General features: G+C 45.4%; 1 protein-coding gene across 1 annotated transcript in view; it reads left to right on the top strand.

Annotated features, from left to right (window-relative positions):
- LOC130194177 (carboxyl-terminal PDZ ligand of neuronal nitric oxide synthase protein-like) overlaps positions 1-18,445 on the top strand; it is a 124,997-nt gene that overhangs the window by 61,948 nt on the left and 44,604 nt on the right. Inside the window, exons 6-8 of the mRNA XM_056415070.1 lie at positions 10,783-10,809; positions 11,388-11,442; positions 15,356-15,603. Of these exons, the coding sequence (XP_056271045.1) occupies positions 10,783-10,809; positions 11,388-11,442; positions 15,356-15,603 (330 nt within the window). The remainder of the gene's footprint in view (positions 1-10,782; positions 10,810-11,387; positions 11,443-15,355; positions 15,604-18,445) is intronic.

The following is an 18,445-nucleotide window of genomic DNA, read 5'->3' as shown; positions in this document are numbered from 1 at the left end:
ACAGGCCATTAAAAAGATCGAGTAGTCCGGTCGGCTCATCCGACTAGAACTCCACCTCCATGGCGGGAGATACCAAACTGTCCAACGGCAACGTGCAGAGAAAGAGACCTCACGAGGAGAAGGGGAGAAGACTAAACGAGACAAAAAGAATGAAACGCTCTCGGGCACAAGGAATGGGCACATACGTATCGAAGTGCAATACAAATATCATATGAAGCAGTGTGTGTGGTTTCCTGTGCGCGGAAGTGTGAAATGAAGTAGGAGATTAGGAGGACTTCTTCTGAACCACCAGAGGGGAAAGAATGGCTGCGCTTTAGATTACAGCGGCATAAAAGGACTTTAGTGGCCAATCGGGTGCAACACGGAGACTGTGTGTGTGTGTGTGTGTGTGTGTGTGTGTGTGTGTGTGTGTGTGTGTGTGTGTGTGTGTGTGTGTGTGTGTGTGTGTGTGTGTGTGTGTGTGTGTGTGTGTGTGTGTGTGTGTGTGTGTGTGTGTCGGTCTGACTCATGCACTCTCACTCCTTCCTCCTCGTGGCAGTTTAAAGGAGGCTAATGAATGACCTGGCCTCTATTATGTAGAATTGATGTGTGAGTGATGGAGCAGAGGCCAGGGAGTGAATACTCAATATTGCCTCAATTGTGTGTGAATGTGTGTGTGAGAATTCAATTCAATTCAGTTTATTTGTATAGCCCAATTTCACAAATTACAAATTTGTCTCGGAGTGCTTTACAATCTGTACATAGACATCCCTGCCCCAAAACCTCACATCGGACCAGGAAAAACTCCCAAATAACCCTTCAGGGGGAAAAAAAGGGAAGAAACCTGGAGGAGAGCAACAGAGGAGGATCCCTCTCCTAGGATGGACAGATGCAATAGATGTCATGTGTACAGAAGGACAGATTTAGAGTTAAAATACATTCAATGAATATGACAGAGTGTATGAATAGTTCATAGTAGGCATATTCCACGATGGAGACCTCCACGATCCATCAGGCAGATGGCGGTGGGGAGGAGGAGTGGGCGGAGTCTCAACAGGACAGTGGCGTAGTCATGAGCAGGAATTCCACGACCCAGACGATCCATCAGGCAGATAGGATCTATGCCGTCTCATAGGGTCCGATGACCCCATGAGACGAAAAGTCAAAAGGACTTCCGGGGAGAAAGCAGAGTTAGTAACGTGTGATTGAGAGATGAAAATTCATCCTTAAGGAGAGAAAAAGAGGAGATAGGTACTCAGTGCATCCTAAACCCCCGTCCCCCGCAGCTATAAGCCTATAGCAGCATATCAAGGGGCTGGACCAGGTGAACCTGATTCAGCCCTAACTATAAGCTCTGTCAAAGAGGAAGGTCTTAAGTCTACTCTTAAACGAGGTGACTGTGTCTGCCTCCCGGACTGAAATTGGAAGCTGGTTCCATAAAGGAGCTTGATAACTAAAGGCTCTGGCTCCCATTCTACTTTTTAAGACTCTAGGAACTACAAGTAGTCCCGCATTTAGTGAGCGTAGCTCTCTAGTGGGGCAATATGGTGCGACAAGCTCCTTAAGATATGATGGAGCATCACCAATCAAGGCTTTGTAGGTTAAGAGAAGAATTTTAAAAGTGATTCTTGATTTTACTGGGAGCCAGTGCAGAGCAGCTAGTGCAGGAGTGATGTGATCTCTTTTCTTAGTTTTAGTGAGAACACGAGCTGCAGCATTCTGGATCAACTGGAGGGACCTAAGAGATTTATTAGAGCAGCCTGCTAATAAGGAGTTGCAGTAAGCTGCGGGTGGCCGGTGTGGACGCGTCCACCATCTCCTGGATCACTGACTACCTCACAGGCAGACCACAGTTTGTCAGAATGGGCCGTGTGCTGTCTGGAACGGTGGTCAGTGATGTTGGAGCCCCACAGGGAACTGTTCTGTCTCCCTTCCTCTTCACCCTGTACACCAGTGACTTCCAGTACAACACGGAGTCATGCCATCTGCAGAAGTACTCTGATGATTCTGCAGTGGTCGGGTGTATTAGGGATGGACGGGAGGAGGAGTACAGGGCAGTGGTGAGCGACTTTGTAAAGTGGGCGATGAGAACCACCTGCGGCTGAACGTGGCCAAGACCAGAGAGATGGTGGTGGACTTCAGGAGGAAGGCGACAGCTCCTACACCTCTGAGTGTCCTGGGAGTGGACGTGGACATGGTGGAGGAGTACAAGTACCTGGGCGTCTCCATCGACAGCCGACTGAACTGGAAGGCCAACATCAACGCTGTGTACAAGAAGGGGATGAGTCGCTCTTTTTCCTGAGAAAGCTTGATCCTTCAACGTGTGCAGCAAGATGCTGGAGTTATTCTACCAGTCGGTTGTCGCCAGTGTGCTGCACTTTGCCATTGTCTGCTGGGGAGCAGCATCGAGCCGGTGACACCAGCCGTCTTAACAAACTGGTTAGGAAGGCTGGCTCCATCATCGGCTGCCAGCTGGAGCACCTGGAACAGGTGGTGGAGAGGAGGTCGTTGAAGAAACTGGTGTCCATATTGGACAACCCGGACCACCCTCTCCACCACCTCCTACAGGGACAGAGGAGTACTTTCTCCAGACGTCTCCTCACGCTCCGCTGCCACAAGGAGAGATACAGGAGAACATTCCTGCCGACGGCTATGAGGCTCTACAACAGTTCACCTCTTGCCAGATCACCCTAACCCTTCTTATATTTTGTGTTTTGTTTTTTTATTCTTGTGTGTTGCTGCTACTGACTCGACAAATTTCCCCTTGGGGATTAATAAAGTATATATCTATCTATCTATCTATCTATCTAATCCAGTCTCGAAGTAACGAACGCGTGAACCAATTTTTCTGCATCTTTTTGAGACAAGATGTGCCTGATTTTTGAAATATTACGTAGATGAAAGAATGCAGTCCTTGAGATTTGCTTTACGTGGGAGTTAAAGGACAAGTCCCGATCAAAGATAACGCCAAGATTCTTTACAGTGGTGTTGGATGCCAGGGCAATGCCGTCTACAGAATCCACATCACCAGATAATTGATCTCTGAGGTGCTCAGGGCCGATTAAAATTACTTCGGTTTTGTCTGAGTTTAACATCAAGAAGTTGCAGGTCATCCATGTTTTTATGTCTTTAAGACATGCTTGAATTTTACAGAGTTGGTTGCTCTCCTCTGGTTTTATCGATAAATATAGTTGAGTGTCATCTGCATAACAATGAAAGTTTATGGAGTGTTTCCTGATAATATTGCCCAAAGGAAGCATGTATAAGGTAAATAAAATTGGTCCAAGCACAGAACCTTGTGGAACTCCGTGATTAACGTTGGTGGTTATCGAGGCGTCATCGTTTACAAATACAAACTGAGATCGATCTGATAAATAGGATTTAAACCAAATTAGTGCCGTGCCTGAAATGCCAATCGACTGCTCCAGTCTCTGTAACAGGATGTCATGGTCAATGGTGTCGAATGCAGCACTAAGGTCTAACAAGACCAGGACAGAGAGGAGTCCTTTATCTGCTGCCATTAAGAGGTCATTTGTAATTTTCACCAGTGCCGTCTCGGTGCTGTGGTGTTTTCTAAATCCTGATTGAAATTTCTCAAATAAACTATTATGATGTAGAAAGTCGTGCGTGCGTGCGTGCATGTGTAACCCTCTCAAACGATTGTATTCTAGACAGACTTGGGATGAGTTATGCTACCATGCATGGTAACTGTTAGGTTTAGGTCCGTGCATTTTCAATTTCAATATTTCAATTTGACGAATATGTTGATTCTTCACCGTTAAGAGTTTCCATTGGTGGGCAAGAAATGTAGAAATCCAGAGGGACTGAGCACATGCTCCCCAAAGGATGAAGCCTCACCATGTCGTGGCCACCCTGAGGGCAACGTGGGCAGTCTTCCCCCGTACTTTGCGTGGTAGAGCCAATCCAGATATGATGTCATCCTATCATTGTAACCTCTGCCCAATCTTTATCCCACTTTATCAGCAAAGCGGCAGTCGCACATTAACGAGCCACGCATGAAGAGAGACACGTGTCCCTTCTCTTAAACTTCTTTTATTACCTTTGCATTGAAAATGCAGAGGTAATGTTTTGATCGCCGTGTATTTGTGTGCGTGCGTGCGTGTTATTCGCATAAGTCAAAAAGTATTAAACCGAATCGCATGAAATTTGGTGGGATGATTGGTTATTAACCGGGGACCATTTGATTCGATTTTGGGATCGATCGGGGTCAAAGGTCAAGGTCAAGGTCATGAAAAAGGTCAACATCTTCTTGAATCGCATGCAATTTGGTGGGATGATTGGTTATTATCCGGGGACCATTTGATTAGATTTTGGGAATGATCGGGTCAAAGGTTAAGGTCATGAAAAGGTCAACATCTTCTTTTTACCATAGCGCGGTCAATTTATATCCAATTGGCATGCAACCAATGCCAACATTTTCATAATTCAATGCCCAATCTTGTGATATGCGAAGGTATGCCCTCTACCGAGTGCCCGTTCTAGTTGTTAATGTTATAATTCTGCTGATGGGCCATTCCCTTTTTCCAGTAAGCGACGTCATGAAAATGCACTCGACGGCCACATGATTCAAATCATAAAAACAACAAGTGGTATGCATCTGATGTTTATGATGGCCAACGATTCATCTGTTGTCCACCGCTGGTTGATGAGATGGAGAGTTGTGGTTGTGATTGTGTCGAGTCTTAATTGAGTTCCCTCTCCAGCCGTATGCCGTCATTCAGTGTCGGCTAATGGCCGCGGACACGGACCACACGTCCACAAATCTGCTGCCTTCGGGGGTGATTGGAAAGCCCAACTAATGATGAAGTGCCTTATGAATGACTTACTCTGCTCACCGACGATCACGTTAGAAAGTGAGCTGCAACATAAACTAGAGCCCTCGCTAGAGAGCACAAGTCTCTCAGGTTGGATTGAGTACAGCCCATCATGGCTGGTTAAAGGGGTGAAAATGAGAGGTAATAAATTAAAGAGACTCTCTAGTGGTCGTCAGGTACTGAAATAATAAAATAATTAATAATAAAGACCGATCCTATGTTGCAACACATTTTTTAAGTTGTACTGCCCTCCAAAAATAATTGTTTTAAGTCCAGGAAGTCTGGTGGATTTATATCTTAAATGGTCAGTGTTTAATAAAGCTTTGGCCTTGATAAAGCTCCCGAATCAATCGTTTCATCATCGACACCGAGTAGTGCAGACATAAGATGCCATACGGCGATTTGTGTCTCTCTCGACTCAGCCTGGTTGACAGAATGAAATCTAATAGCGTTTTATCAGTGAAATGATCCCTCCGTCTAGAACTTTCCGTCTCTCGAGCTCTCGGCGTGCTTCTTCACTTCAAGGCTGCAGCGCTTTGACAGCAGAGGCAGAAAACACCCCCACAGTGGGATGAGTCATTGGGTCCGTGGCGTGGCTGCGTCGCAGCGCTGCTCTCCAGGCGCTGCACACCAGTGCTCAGATGGAAATACAGACGGAAGTCTATATGGTGTCCGGTTTAATTGGTCGGTGTGTATTATTTGAATGAAACAGGATCTTGTTTAGTTCCCAAAGCGAGCCCAGCCCGAGCTCTGTCTTCACACTGCCGCGTCTCTATTTACAACGGCTTGTTTTTGAAGGCAAATGCCTCGTTGAGATGACGCATCAGTTTTTTGTTTAGTCTGGTGGCCGTCTCGTCTGAGGGGGAGGGGCGGGTCCCGTCCGGCGTGCTGCAGCACACGGCGTTTGCGGGCCGCGTCCTCATCCGGCCTCAGAGCTGGGACACAGCGTCACCCGAGCCCTTCCTGCGGCGACCGTCAACAGTCATTTCCTCCGTTTTTGTGGGCGGTTTGGACCGGTCACAGGGTTAACGGACATACGGTAGCACCTCCGTACCCACATTCACACCTATGGGTCACCGAGTCCGCTGGAAATAAATGCAAGGAAGAACATGCCAACTTGAAAAGGAACAGGCTCAGCCTGGCGATGGATGCGTTGAATTGAAATGTCACTCGTGGAAATTTTGAAAAGGAGCAATACAAGAAAGATGGATAGATGTTTTATCGGGCTATTATTCAGCAGGTTCTGTGTAATGCTGTGGTTTAGCAGTAAAGTGTGTGTATAATTATACTGCAGACTTGAGTCTCTGGTAACTGTGTAAACCAGCTATTAACATGTGTATGAATCCGATCCCAACATATGGTCAGGAGACCCGCAGCTTATGCTGCAAGTAGAACAAACCGGCTAAAAGTAGCCATTGAAGAAATTTAACAAGTCCCATTTTCGAAAGAAAGCAAAGTAAACCAGAATTTTATGATCGACTTTTAATACTTGCCCGTTTTTCAAACTCAATGCTCCAGGCACATTTCCATCTGAAGGAGAACAAAAGATTTGGAACCCATCCAGTGGGCTAATGCGTGTCTGTCTGACGCGCCCTCGCTTTGGAAAGCGGGCTAACGGTCCTACAGAGTCACTGAGGCATCATGACTTCATTTCATCACACTCCACTTCCTTGTTGCTCTCGCACTCAAACCGGCTCCCTGATTAGTTTTTTTTATTTTAGCCGGATAATGTCCATCTGCAGTGCTCCTGACGCGCTCCGGGTTATTGCTCCCGGCTGTCCCGCTAATTTCCGCGAGGCAATCAGTGTGTTTGATTAGCGTCAGGCCAGTCGGTGCCCCGATGATGAGAGCACTTAGCCGTGATCGGGGAGTCCAGGTGAGCCAGTTAATCAGAGGAAGGAGAATTCATCCGAGGCAATCTCCTCTATCCTACATTGCGAATACCGTGTGTGCACGGAGGGATGGGCGAAGATGTTTTTCAAGGATGTGGTTAATGCGTCCTTGTGGGAAGAAAAGGGAATCACTGAGCTCATCAACAGAGGAGAGTTAAAACAGACTTCAATCAGCAGTGACTCCCTTGCCATCCTTTCCCCCATATTGCATTATAATGCATCGGCCTTTTGACTCGGCCCTATCCGACGGCTGCTCAGAGAGACCGTCCTGCTGCAGGCATCCAGCTCACTGGCAGCGGCATATGCAGAGAAGGGAGACGGAGACACGGCGAGGCTACGCTCACTCAGTCGAATTGAGGGAGAGGAGAAGTTTAGTTTATTAAGGATCCCCATTAGTCTACACCGTAGTGGAGACTATTCTTCCTGGGGTCCAGGCAAAAAAACATTACAATACAATACAAATACATAAAATGCAGTATAGCATGATCAACTATCACAAAAACACGTAGACTTTAAAAACAACATTTACATTAAAAGTAAAATAATAATACCCAAATACCTTAAATAACTAAAATAAAAACCTAATCTACTATAATTTCCTTTCTGATTATTGCTGCCTTAAGTTTCCTTTTGAAATCACATTCATTCCTTGTTAGTCACATATGAGGGGAGCACATTCCAGTATGCAATGGCTCTGTACATTACTGATTTCTTAAGTGCTGGGCAGAGCGATGGAGACGTAGCGAGCTGCCTTCGAGAGCGCTCGACAGGGATGGTGACGGATGTCCAGCTTAAGAACAGAGCGGGATGCACAGGATTTGCATCGGTGTGACAAATCTCTCAGCGGCCTCGTCAGCTGCCAACATTTGGAGGTACGTCGGAGAATTAGGTCTGAGCAGATACACGACCACCGCCCTGATAAAAAAAAAATTCAACAAAGGTATGAATATCAGTGAAGACTCTGACGGTGCATTTCTAAATCATTGAGCGATTCCAAGAAGTCCTTTCTCGGTATCTTCCAGAACAACCCATATGTAGCCGTGTGGGTGATCTACCGCCTCTGTGTCGAAGAGTTTCTGATATCACGATGTAGGATTGTACAGCTGTTGGAAAGGATTCACAGAAGAAGTCCTTTTCTCTGACTTTGTGGTGATCACACGCTGGAGCACGCCAAAGTATTCCATTAGCACGGCGGCCTTGAAGGTTTTGTGACGTTTAGACAAAGTTCAGCTTTTTCTGCTTTTGCTCCTGAGATAAGAGAGTGTGTTTTTATCTCACGGTCACACGGTGGAAATGGAGTGCAAACATTTCAGTGTGTGAAAAAATTTCATCCCCGGCGAGAAGTCTTTATGTTACCACTGACTCCACCAAAGCGTCGCTTCTGGGGTTTAAAGGCCGCTCTTCGGGTCAAAGTCTTTCTTTCTCGAGGTGGAACAGCATGTGCAGGGTGTTGGTACAATGAGGCTTAACTCCTGTAAAACATTGCTGTGAATCCAGAAAGTCTCTGAAGCGGTTTGAGCCCACAGAGCGCTGCTTGCAGAGAGTAGCAGGAACAGAAGAATCAGAGCTTACATCACTGCTGTCCAATTTTAAGAATAAGAGTTAAGAGTAAGAACCTAGTTACATAAATGATTTGGAGCCATAAAAATAATAATAAAATGTTACCGTTACCCCCCTACCTATACATACTTCTGTTCAATTTTTAAAAATTAAAATCAAAAGCTACTACTTCTTCTGTGTGGTGTATTAACTCAGTAGTTTTCAGTAAAGTCGCCTAGTTCCAGATCTCTGAAGCGTAGCCTCTTTAAAAGAGACATTTTCATTTCATTTCTTTATTTATTTGAACATGGACCGTACACATCACTCAACCCAGGGGTAAATGTGTCAGTCTTAGCTCAGGCTACATTTCAACCGTAGTCCCTGTGGCCAGATATTACACGCCTTCACTAATGGAGAAAAAGGTTATCACAGAAACATCATGAAAAGCAATAAAAATACCGGTTACGATCAAATCCCGACAGACTGAGACTCGGCTCACAGCGTTGCGTTAGCTTGCGTATTTCCCGGTCAGCGAGCGGGCGAGTCGTCGTAGGCGCTCGAGCCTTCGGTGTGTGGAGTCACGCCAGCATCTGTCGCCATCCCCTGTGTGACTGCGTGTGGAAACGTCTTTGAAGGAAAACACATGTGTTTACTGTCACGCCGAGGACCAGCGTGGGCTGAAGCGACGCAGAGAGAAGGTCCACAGAGGAGGAGGAGGAGGAGGAGGAAACAAGGCGGGAGAGAGTGAAGGATAGAGAAAAGTGGGCATCTCTAACCATTGTGCAGTTTTGTGTCATGTTATTCTGACGAGTGGCAGTCGTATATCTTTTATTTTCTCAGTGCTGGTAGAGCCACGTGTCTCATCTGTTTCAGGATATTAAAAATAGTTGCCAGAAACTTCTGTTGCTCTCCTGCAGGTTTCTTCCCTTTTTTCCCCCCTGAAGGGTTATTTGGGAGTTTTTCCTGATCCGATGCGAGGTTTTGGGACAGGGATGTCTATGTGTACAGATTGTAAAGCACTCCGAGACAAATTTGTAATTTGTGAAATTGGGCTCTACAAATAAACTGAATTGAATTGAAACTTGGAAACGAGTGACGACGGATAACAGAGGGACCCGCGTTAGGAGTTAAACATGCTTTTGACCTGAAATCTGTGACGAGGTGTATGATTGACTCTCTGTAATGATTATTTCAATTCATCTGTTGATTTAAACACTGCGTCCCATCAGGGGGAATCGGTCCTGATGAGTCTTCCCTTCCTGTCTCCACAATAAAATGACACGTAGCTTTGGAGGTTTGGCTGAGACCCCCGTCCAACCATGAGATGCTCTGGCACTGTTGAAGTGGCCTCATGCCGCCAGTGGCTTTCAGGGCGGAGACTAAATTCAGTGAAGTGACGGCCACAAGGGCAGCGTGGTCACTGCTGGCAGCAGCTGCTGCTTCCAGGGTCAGGAGCCATCGGGCGCGTTTTCTTTTACGATCGGGGCATAACCGCTTTCTCCTGATGCAAGCAGCTTCAGGCTGGTCACTATGGGAACAACATCAGCACTAGATGACGCTGAAGCAGCATGGTTGATGTATAAATTAAATGCTAATACATTACCCTGAGCACAACAGGGCTGCAGCCAAACCGCACAGCGGTACAGTAAAGTGAATATGTGTGGAGTTTTTCTGAACTCGCGAACCCCCCCCCCCCCCCCCAGGAAAACGTCTGTGGATTGAAGCCGAGGCCCGCGACGTCAAAACCAGGTCATGTTTTTAATGTAACACCCAGCTGTGGGTGTTATTATATTTCTCATCTGATACGAGGCCTGGGATCACGGACTGTCCTCCAGACGCCTACTCAGGGATTAACCAGGACAAGGAAGGATCGCGTGTCCTTTGGCAGGGTCTTGGTTTTGTTCTGGCTTTCCTTGGTCGGACGACATCTGCTCTGCTCATTCAGCTGAGGATGAGTGGTGTTTGGAGAGGGGGGGGGGGGCTGACAGCAGACAGAAGTCACGTACGTTATTTTCTCTTGACCTGCCTTTTCAGAGCTGCACATTTAGAGATAAGCATCTTTGCACCTGAGGACTAAGAAGGAATCCAGTCATAACTATAAATGACATTGTGATATTCCACTGAGTGCACTAAGAGACAACCTCCTCTACCCGGGACTTCATTGTGTAAATGTCATCAGGTGACGTTTGGTTTTTTCTCTGACTCGTAAAGATGATTTATAAGTGCCTATTGTTGAACAAGTGACGTCCAGTCTGCATCTGACAAGAGTGGAAACCATCTGGACTTCAATATTTCCTGGAGAACTTCCCTGGAAGGGATAGGTTCTCTATGTCCGGTTTGTTTGAAAGATCAGAAAGCAAAGAAGAATAAAAGCACCGCCTACGGAAAGTTATTCAACAGAAATTCCAAGGAAAAAATACATAATTTCTGAATAACATGTTTGAATTTTGGTTTAAAAACACTGCACAGTATTGAGGTTGTATTCTGAGAATCACAAACTGCATGTTTTCTTTTTCTTGTGCCTTTCTTTCGCCCAGAGTCAGGCCATGCGTATTGTTCGGACGGTCGACTAAACTGAGTCTGCAGCATCAGGCATAACTTGGACAGGCACACGGGACGGAGAGCAGGACACGCAGGCGATCCAGCACCAGGGACACACAGGTACAACACACGAGTCTCCACAGCCGTGCTATGCCAATGCAGGTTAATTAGCATGCAATGTGATCCATCCGTTATTGTTGCTGAACTGGTTCGGAACTGGTTTGACAACCTCCTTACCTCGTGATCACTATGGTGGCGGATGAGACGGTAAGAGCAGCTATTAAATGTAGGGCCTTTAAATTTTCCCGAAGGCTCGGCATAATATAATATTTTGTAGCATCAGTCCAAACAAATAGGTGGCCTGATGGAAAACCAAACCAACTTGTTGTTGATCAGTTCCAAGACCTCAAACCAATACAATGCTACCTGACGAACTGATGCCGGATACACAGAAATGACCAATAGGTAGGAAGCTTGATTGTTCCTTCAATCAAGAATGAGAGGGAGGGTTTTTGGGTTTTCGAAAGGAAGATGCAGTCACAGAGGAAGGTGAAGCCAGGCGTTCGGAGTTTTGTTTGTCATAGGTTTCGCAGCTCTGCAGCACAAGCGGACAGGAGACAAGGAGAACAAGAACGGCAGCGACTCCTCGGTCACAGGTACACCAACACACACAGGCGCAGTCCTGCTGGCCCTGCTGGCCTGGGCGCCATGCAGCCAAGCTGCATGCAGCTGGCCATCTGTGTGATCCATCTGTTGTTGTTTGACCTCTCCTTACCCTTGACCTCTCCTTACCTCGTGATCAATATGGTGACGAGATGACGGTATTAACAGCTGTTAAATGTAGGGCCTTTTCCCGGAAGGCTCGCGCTTAATAATACATATATTTTTTGTTCAAATCAGTCAAACCTGATGGAAATGCCATGGAAAAACCACTCTTGATTGTGACACGGTTCAAAGACTCGACCGGCAATGCTACTACTAACCGAACTGATGGCGAGAAGACACAATGATGACATAGGAAGCGGAAGCTTCCTTCAAAGAATGAGGAGGAGAGGAGTTTTGTTTTAGTTTCGGGAAAAGGAAGATGCAGTCACAGAGGAAGGTGAAGCCAGGATCACCCAAAGGCGAAGAAGGTCTCAGCCCAGAAGTAGTGCCGAGCACAACTCGCCACTTCAGAAAAAACAAGATGGACAAGACAAGGAAGGAATGTTTTTTTTTGGTCACGGAATAAAACGAAAGAAATATGCAACCTCAGCTTTTAAAGCCGTGGTGGAAATAAACAGAAATAATGTCAAAGCTGAAGTCTCGACGGCACATTCATTAGTGTGCACTAACAGCTACACACCCCATCACTCAGTCATATGTTGATTTCTGATGTCTCAAACAGACTGAACTACACACATCCGAGCTCTTTCACGCCCTCGTTCCAGTCATTACAGCAGCCATCGCTGGCCGCCCTCCCCGCCCTGATCCGTCAGCGCCAGGCTGGGGTTGGTTATCTCCACTTCCCCCTCCAGAGAAGAGCTCTCTTTCACATGCTGATGAGACCTGAGATCACCCGCACACAATAACTGTACATCCACCTGTAATGGAAGAACACACACACACACACACACACTCGCTGTCACGGTGCGTTAAACAACACAAGAGCCGTCACACACAGCCAATGAGCTTGTCTGGAGACCTAATTATCATGTCAGTGAAAGGAGAGGGGATAGAAGAGTGGGAGATAGCGGATTAGAGGAACGGAAAGCTGGAGGAGATCATGGCTAGTGGAGGGGAAGAAGAAAAAGAGGGGATGGATGTGAGAGCAAAAAGGAGCTGGGGATCATGAATGACGAGAGAGCAAGGAAAGCTTAAATGTAGACGTGAATTGACCATTCGCCGAAGACCCGCCCTCGAATCCGGGCCAATCACAGCAGAGCATCGGCCAGCTTCAACCAGAGTCCGACAACCAATCAGCTGTGCTCGAGAGACTCATGTAATTGTTTCAGGTTTTTTGTTCCTCTCTTTTTCAGGCTGGTCTTGTGGATTCTAAGCTAAGACGTTGTGGCCTCTGTGGTAGTGATACTTGTTTGGAAGGCGGTATCCGTTACTCAAACAGTATATTTCTGCGTACAAAAATTATTTATTAGCTTTAGCATATTAAAGGTAAACTGAATGTAGACAGACTGTTTAAAAAAGAAGAAGATTGTAGCAGGGAGTAAAGACCCACCCGGCTTTACAGGAACTTTGCAATTAGTTTGATTGTCTGATCACCAGGTGAGGTCGTGGTTCACTTTGATTTCACTGCCTTTATCTTTTTAACCTGTTTTATCCACCGACAGTACAGAGAACTTTCTTGTGCGGGGTTTCAGAACAACTTTATTAAATGCTGCAATAAACAAACAAAGCTGATGCAAATAAATATACTAATAAAACCCACCCACTGGAAAAACTGCCAAACAGTGGAATATTATGATTGCCGTTCACATTAACATGAGACGCAGCTGTGCCATAGGCGCGGACTTCCATTCAGCAGCTCAGTGATCACAATGTTCTGACCACGGAGTTAAAGCCTTTAGGACATATGAGCAACGTGTCAGCAATATTCAGAAATGTTAATGTAGGGAACCACATTTTTTTTATTTAGACTCACTCGATAAGATTTGTTGACTTAGTTTTTCTTCGAAGGGAGACATGCTGCCCACATATTTCCAATGCAATCCCACTTGTTTAACCCTTGTGTTGCCTTAGGGTCAATTTGACCCGAATCAATATTACACCCTCCTGCCGCCTTAGGGTTAATTCAATGTTTAATGTCGGTGTTCTTTCGGTAGTCAACAAACAAACATAAAGTGCCTCACACTTAAACTTGGAAAACAATATTAATTCTAATAATTTTCTGGAGGTTTTAATTGCTGGCGTCAAATTGAACCCAAAGGGTAAAATATGTTAGTAAATATAAAGGTAACAGGAGGGTGAAACATTGAATCGGGTCAAAATGACCCTAAGGCGGCGGGAGGGTTAAATATTTAATTGGGTCAAAATGACCCTAAGGCAACACAAGGGTTAAGTAGTTTTAAGTCATTTTACTTTCATTTGTTTCAATTTTATTAGATTGTTTTAGCTTATTTAGTCATCTGTGTACCGGAAAGGACTAGTCAAAATACACTCGCTTTCTTGAAAACATTACTGTTGCTCAGAATCCAAATTAGCCAATTAATTTAAGGATAAAAACAAAACACTGGTAAGACACATACCACAAAACCCCAACATGCATTCCTCTCTTTCTTCCTCTTTATCCTGGCTAACTCTTTAATAAAGGCAAGCTTACCAAAAAAATCAATAGAAGATTTGAACAATACAATAATGGAACTGAAGGCACTGCTCCGGAGACTAGAGCAATAACATAGACAATATACAGTATATGACAAATGGAGGAAGACATGTCGGCAGGAGGAAGGGCAGGAAAGTACAGTGCTGGGTAGAAACGGTTGAGGAAGAGGAGGGTAGTGCTGGCAGCAGGTTGTTAGGTATGAGGTTTTAAGTGGAAGGGGAGGACAGCACGAGTAACAGGATGCAAAGAATAGGAAGACGGGACGAAGGTGGATGCGGGACGGACGGCAGAGGTCGGCGGTTGAATGCGAGGACGAAGAGGACGCTCCAGCAAGAGTGGCCATTAAGAGGAAAGACGGGCAGGAAAGAGGACACACGGGGGAAAGAAGGAGCACTTAAAGGCAGAAACGTCCATGAGCAACTGATGTCTCTTCTCTATCGAATTATCCTGGGAATCCTGTTGAGTGAAAGACACAGCGATGGAAGGTCGAGCGGATAACCCCAAAGCGGCCCGTTGGAGTGATCGGACCGGTTGGCGTCGGCAACGCTCGCCAAACCAATCACCAGACATTTGCCTGGTGACGATTGAGAAGCGCTGTGACTGCGATGTGAAGGATGTTTGGATTCTGAGGAACCTTTTCAGCATCAACATGGAACCTTTTGCCAGAAATTAGGCTTTTTTTGAGTTGACCTCTATTGGAATACTTTATTATGTAGGATAGCTGTATTAATAGACCAAATGTTCCCGACACTTTCACGTGTTTCAATGTATTGATCTGGTAAAAGAAAATGCTGCCGCTTCTGACATGTGTTTTACTGAACTGAATTGGATGGTTCTCTTTGCCACAGTCAAAAAAATTCAAATAAATCTTCCTGATTTTTGTTGCAGTCTGCATAGATTCTGTCTCATACACGGGCAATATCGTTTATCGCCTTCAGCAAAAACACAGTTTGTATCCAATCTGGTCCAATTTGTCCCATTAAAAATGTATTAACAGTAGACGAGCGCTATGTTTAACTCCCAGGAACTCCCCTCGGAAACGGTGTGTTGCCGCATTGTGTTATATTTGCAATGTATTATAGCTCTACTCTGCCTCTATACAGTTAGACCATGCTACGTATTTAATGGCATATAATCCTGCATCAAGTCTTCTGTGATTCTGTGGCCAATGTTTCTGACCGGTGTGTATTCATGTGTGTCCCCTCCATGTGTGCCTGTGGCCATGCTCATGCCTACATGTGTGTATGCAGGCGTGCGTGCTTATCCACCTGTATGCGTCTGTACTTTCCTCGGCTCAGCTCGGGAGCCAACGGGCGGCGAGCTAAAGGGCGCCGAGCTAACGGGCGCCGAGCAAACGGCGACCGTCGCCGAGGAGACGGATATCGACGCGGAGGACGCGAGCCACGCATCTGCAGCCGAGGAGTTGAACCTCAATAGAGGGGTCACTGATCTGGACGACAGAGCCAAGGCCCCTGATCCGACCCAGGCAGAGAGCAAGGTAAAGCATCTCTTTAATGTACTTGAACTTTCTTTATTTCATTATTTTCCTCTGCCCGACAGAGGATTCTTTCAAGACATCCTCGAGGCACCAACATGGCAGAGCAGCGTGAACAGTTAATGTCTAGAAAGCGCTGCGCACTCAGAAAATATGAACAGTTTGTGCGTGTAGTTAAATAATCGGTGAAACTGAGCGGAAATCTCAAGTTTACAAAACCATTTCAAACCACTTCAGAAATGGTTTGAGATATGATATCTTTATATCGGTCGCACAAAAGAGTGCATTAGTCTGTCAAATTTCACTTGGGTTTTTGGCATTTGCTGGAATATTTTACATTTTTGTTCTAGCTCCCAGATAAAACAATCCTTTCCACTCGTTTGGTGGAGAGAATGGAAGCTGTGGTTACTACGATCATAACTGGATACTGACAGAATCGCTTATCTTGCTAGAAAGATAATAGTTCAATGTCAATATGCACTTAAAACTCGGTCTGAGACAATGACTGATCATCTTCGTCTGCTTTCTATTGGCAAGGATATTCTTTTTGACAAGTGATGTTGTCTTTCATGTTCTAATATCTGACTGCCTTGTTTAATTCCAACATGATCCGTATTGTTGATTGTTTACATTAATTTGACTGGCTGTCAACTTGTTAAAATCAAAGGTCAAAGCTTTGTTAGAAAGGATTTTTCTCAAGACACGCACTTGACTTTGTTATTGAAAATGAGATGTACAGTAGGGTGTTATGGGGATTGACTGACAACGTATTCAATTCAATTGGTTTAAGTGTTGTTTAAATTTATTCGGGCTGACTTTCCTGCAGCACATCTAGGACGGCTATAAAAACGTGTGTGTGCATCAACATCTAGAGTCGGTTCACTTTAAGGCTCGGAAACCTGGCAGGAACTCAAATACCTGTTCTGTTGCTCCAGGTCAGACTGACCCCTGAGTGGGACAGAGGATATCCAGAGTTTAGGAAAGTTTTCAGATTTACTACTTTCAGATTTTATTTTAATTATGACTCTTCTTATTCCGAAATGAAAAACTTTTTTTTTTTCACTTTGAGGTAAATATACGTGCCTGTATCAACCACCAAACATATATATATATATATATAAATAAAAAAATATAAAAGAACCGGTTTGTATATTAAGATGCCCCTATGAACTTTGAAAGGGTTAAAGTGAGCCTGTTTTTCCCCTCATTGTTTCTTCACCTCCTCCTGTCCCTGTCGTCCAGCTGGTATGACGTTCACTTTGTCCAATATGGCTGCTTGACGGAATTAACCATGCATGTTCTGGTGTTCTCATGTTTTCTTAATTTTTCCCTTAAGTGCTTCATGTCCCTTACTCCCGTAACTGTCCATGCTGGATCCGTCCCCTAGATGTTACCGCATCGGGTCTTCTTAGAAGAGAAGTGCTCGCGCTGGCCGTTCATATCGTTAAAAAAAGGCGCAGATTTTGGGCCAGATGACTTTGGCCCAAACCTGAACCTATTTTAGGACGCTGATTGGCTCAATTGTATATCACTCATTTATATCTTTAATCAGTAATAGGCCAAACTGCTTCTTAAGTTGTATTTTGGACCACTGGTGGGCGATTTAGGGAAGCCTTGCTAATTAGGCAGGAGAAAAGAGAATCAACTCGGTCAAGACGGCAGGAGAGTTTTTTGTCAGATGGACCAAAACTGATATCTGGTAATGGTGAAGAATAAACCGGCAGGCAGTTACTGTAGGCAACACTCCAGTTTATTAAGCCTGTCATCAGGACCCAAATGAAAAGGTCTCCGCGCTCACTGAAGCCTACACGTCCAGTCCCCACACGGAGACTCACCGAAGTGAGACTTTGAAAGCCATTTTGGGTCCTAACTTTGAGTTACAAAACCAAGCGATTCGGCTGCTCAACATTCCCTGGGTCCCATTAACGTTTGAGTTCTGTGACCTTTCATTACCGCCGCTGATTGAAAGCAACACGGCGTGAAATCACTGAAACAACGAGCTCTCAGCAATGACCTCTATTCTCAGGTCGATGGAGGGAGGTGTGTGTGTGTGTGTGCGTGGGTGCATCTGTGCGTGTTACAGTTAGCGCAGCTACCTTTTTATGGACATGAACTTAATCTATTCTTTTCAGTCTATTTTAATTCGACACATTTGTCAATCTTGACAGCGTTACAGATTAAATCTGCATGGGGCAAGGTAGTATTGATTAAGATGTGCGTGCTTTCCCGTTAGTGCCCGTGTGTACGCATTTTTTATTACAAAAATGTGTGTGTATTTTTCCGGAGCGGAGGGATTTGAGTCACGACAGGGTTTCCTTGGAAGCTCATGAAAGAGAAAGCAGCCCGTGAGTGTTAAAGCTCATTCTTGTCCCGTCGGCTCCCGTTAAACTGACAAATCCCCTGGCGCCCTGCGTTCAAACGATCCCGCAGGACCGGGTGAGCGCACATGAATCGTACCTCGGGCTCGAGTCTAGACGTGTTCGATACAGATCGAAAAGGCAAAAGTCACAGCTTTGAGATGCATCTTTACACATTTCAAGAGGATGTACATGGTTTTGTTCTAAGTGTGTATGTGAGAGTGTGAGTGTGTTTAGACGGAGAGAAATAGGGGAATTAATGTGTTCATGTGTGCATTAGAGTGAGGCTGTATAACAAACGCTCAGATAAATCTTTTTCCTCTGGCCAACTCTCTGTTGCTGCCAGTCAGGTGTGAACACTCTGATCCATGAGCTACAGCCAGCACTCTCTCTTCTCTTTTATTTCCCCCTGTCCCGTCATTAGTGTGCCTCAATTATTTTAGACTACCTCACATGGACGGATTAGTGAGCAGGCCTACCGGGTACGG

This window comes from Pseudoliparis swirei, chromosome 5, assembly GCF_029220125.1.
Source record: "Pseudoliparis swirei isolate HS2019 ecotype Mariana Trench chromosome 5, NWPU_hadal_v1, whole genome shotgun sequence".
Lineage (NCBI taxonomy): Eukaryota > Metazoa > Chordata > Actinopteri > Perciformes > Liparidae > Pseudoliparis > Pseudoliparis swirei.
The sequence above is the reverse complement of the archived record's forward strand: the minus strand, read 5'-3'. Positions and strand labels throughout refer to the sequence as shown.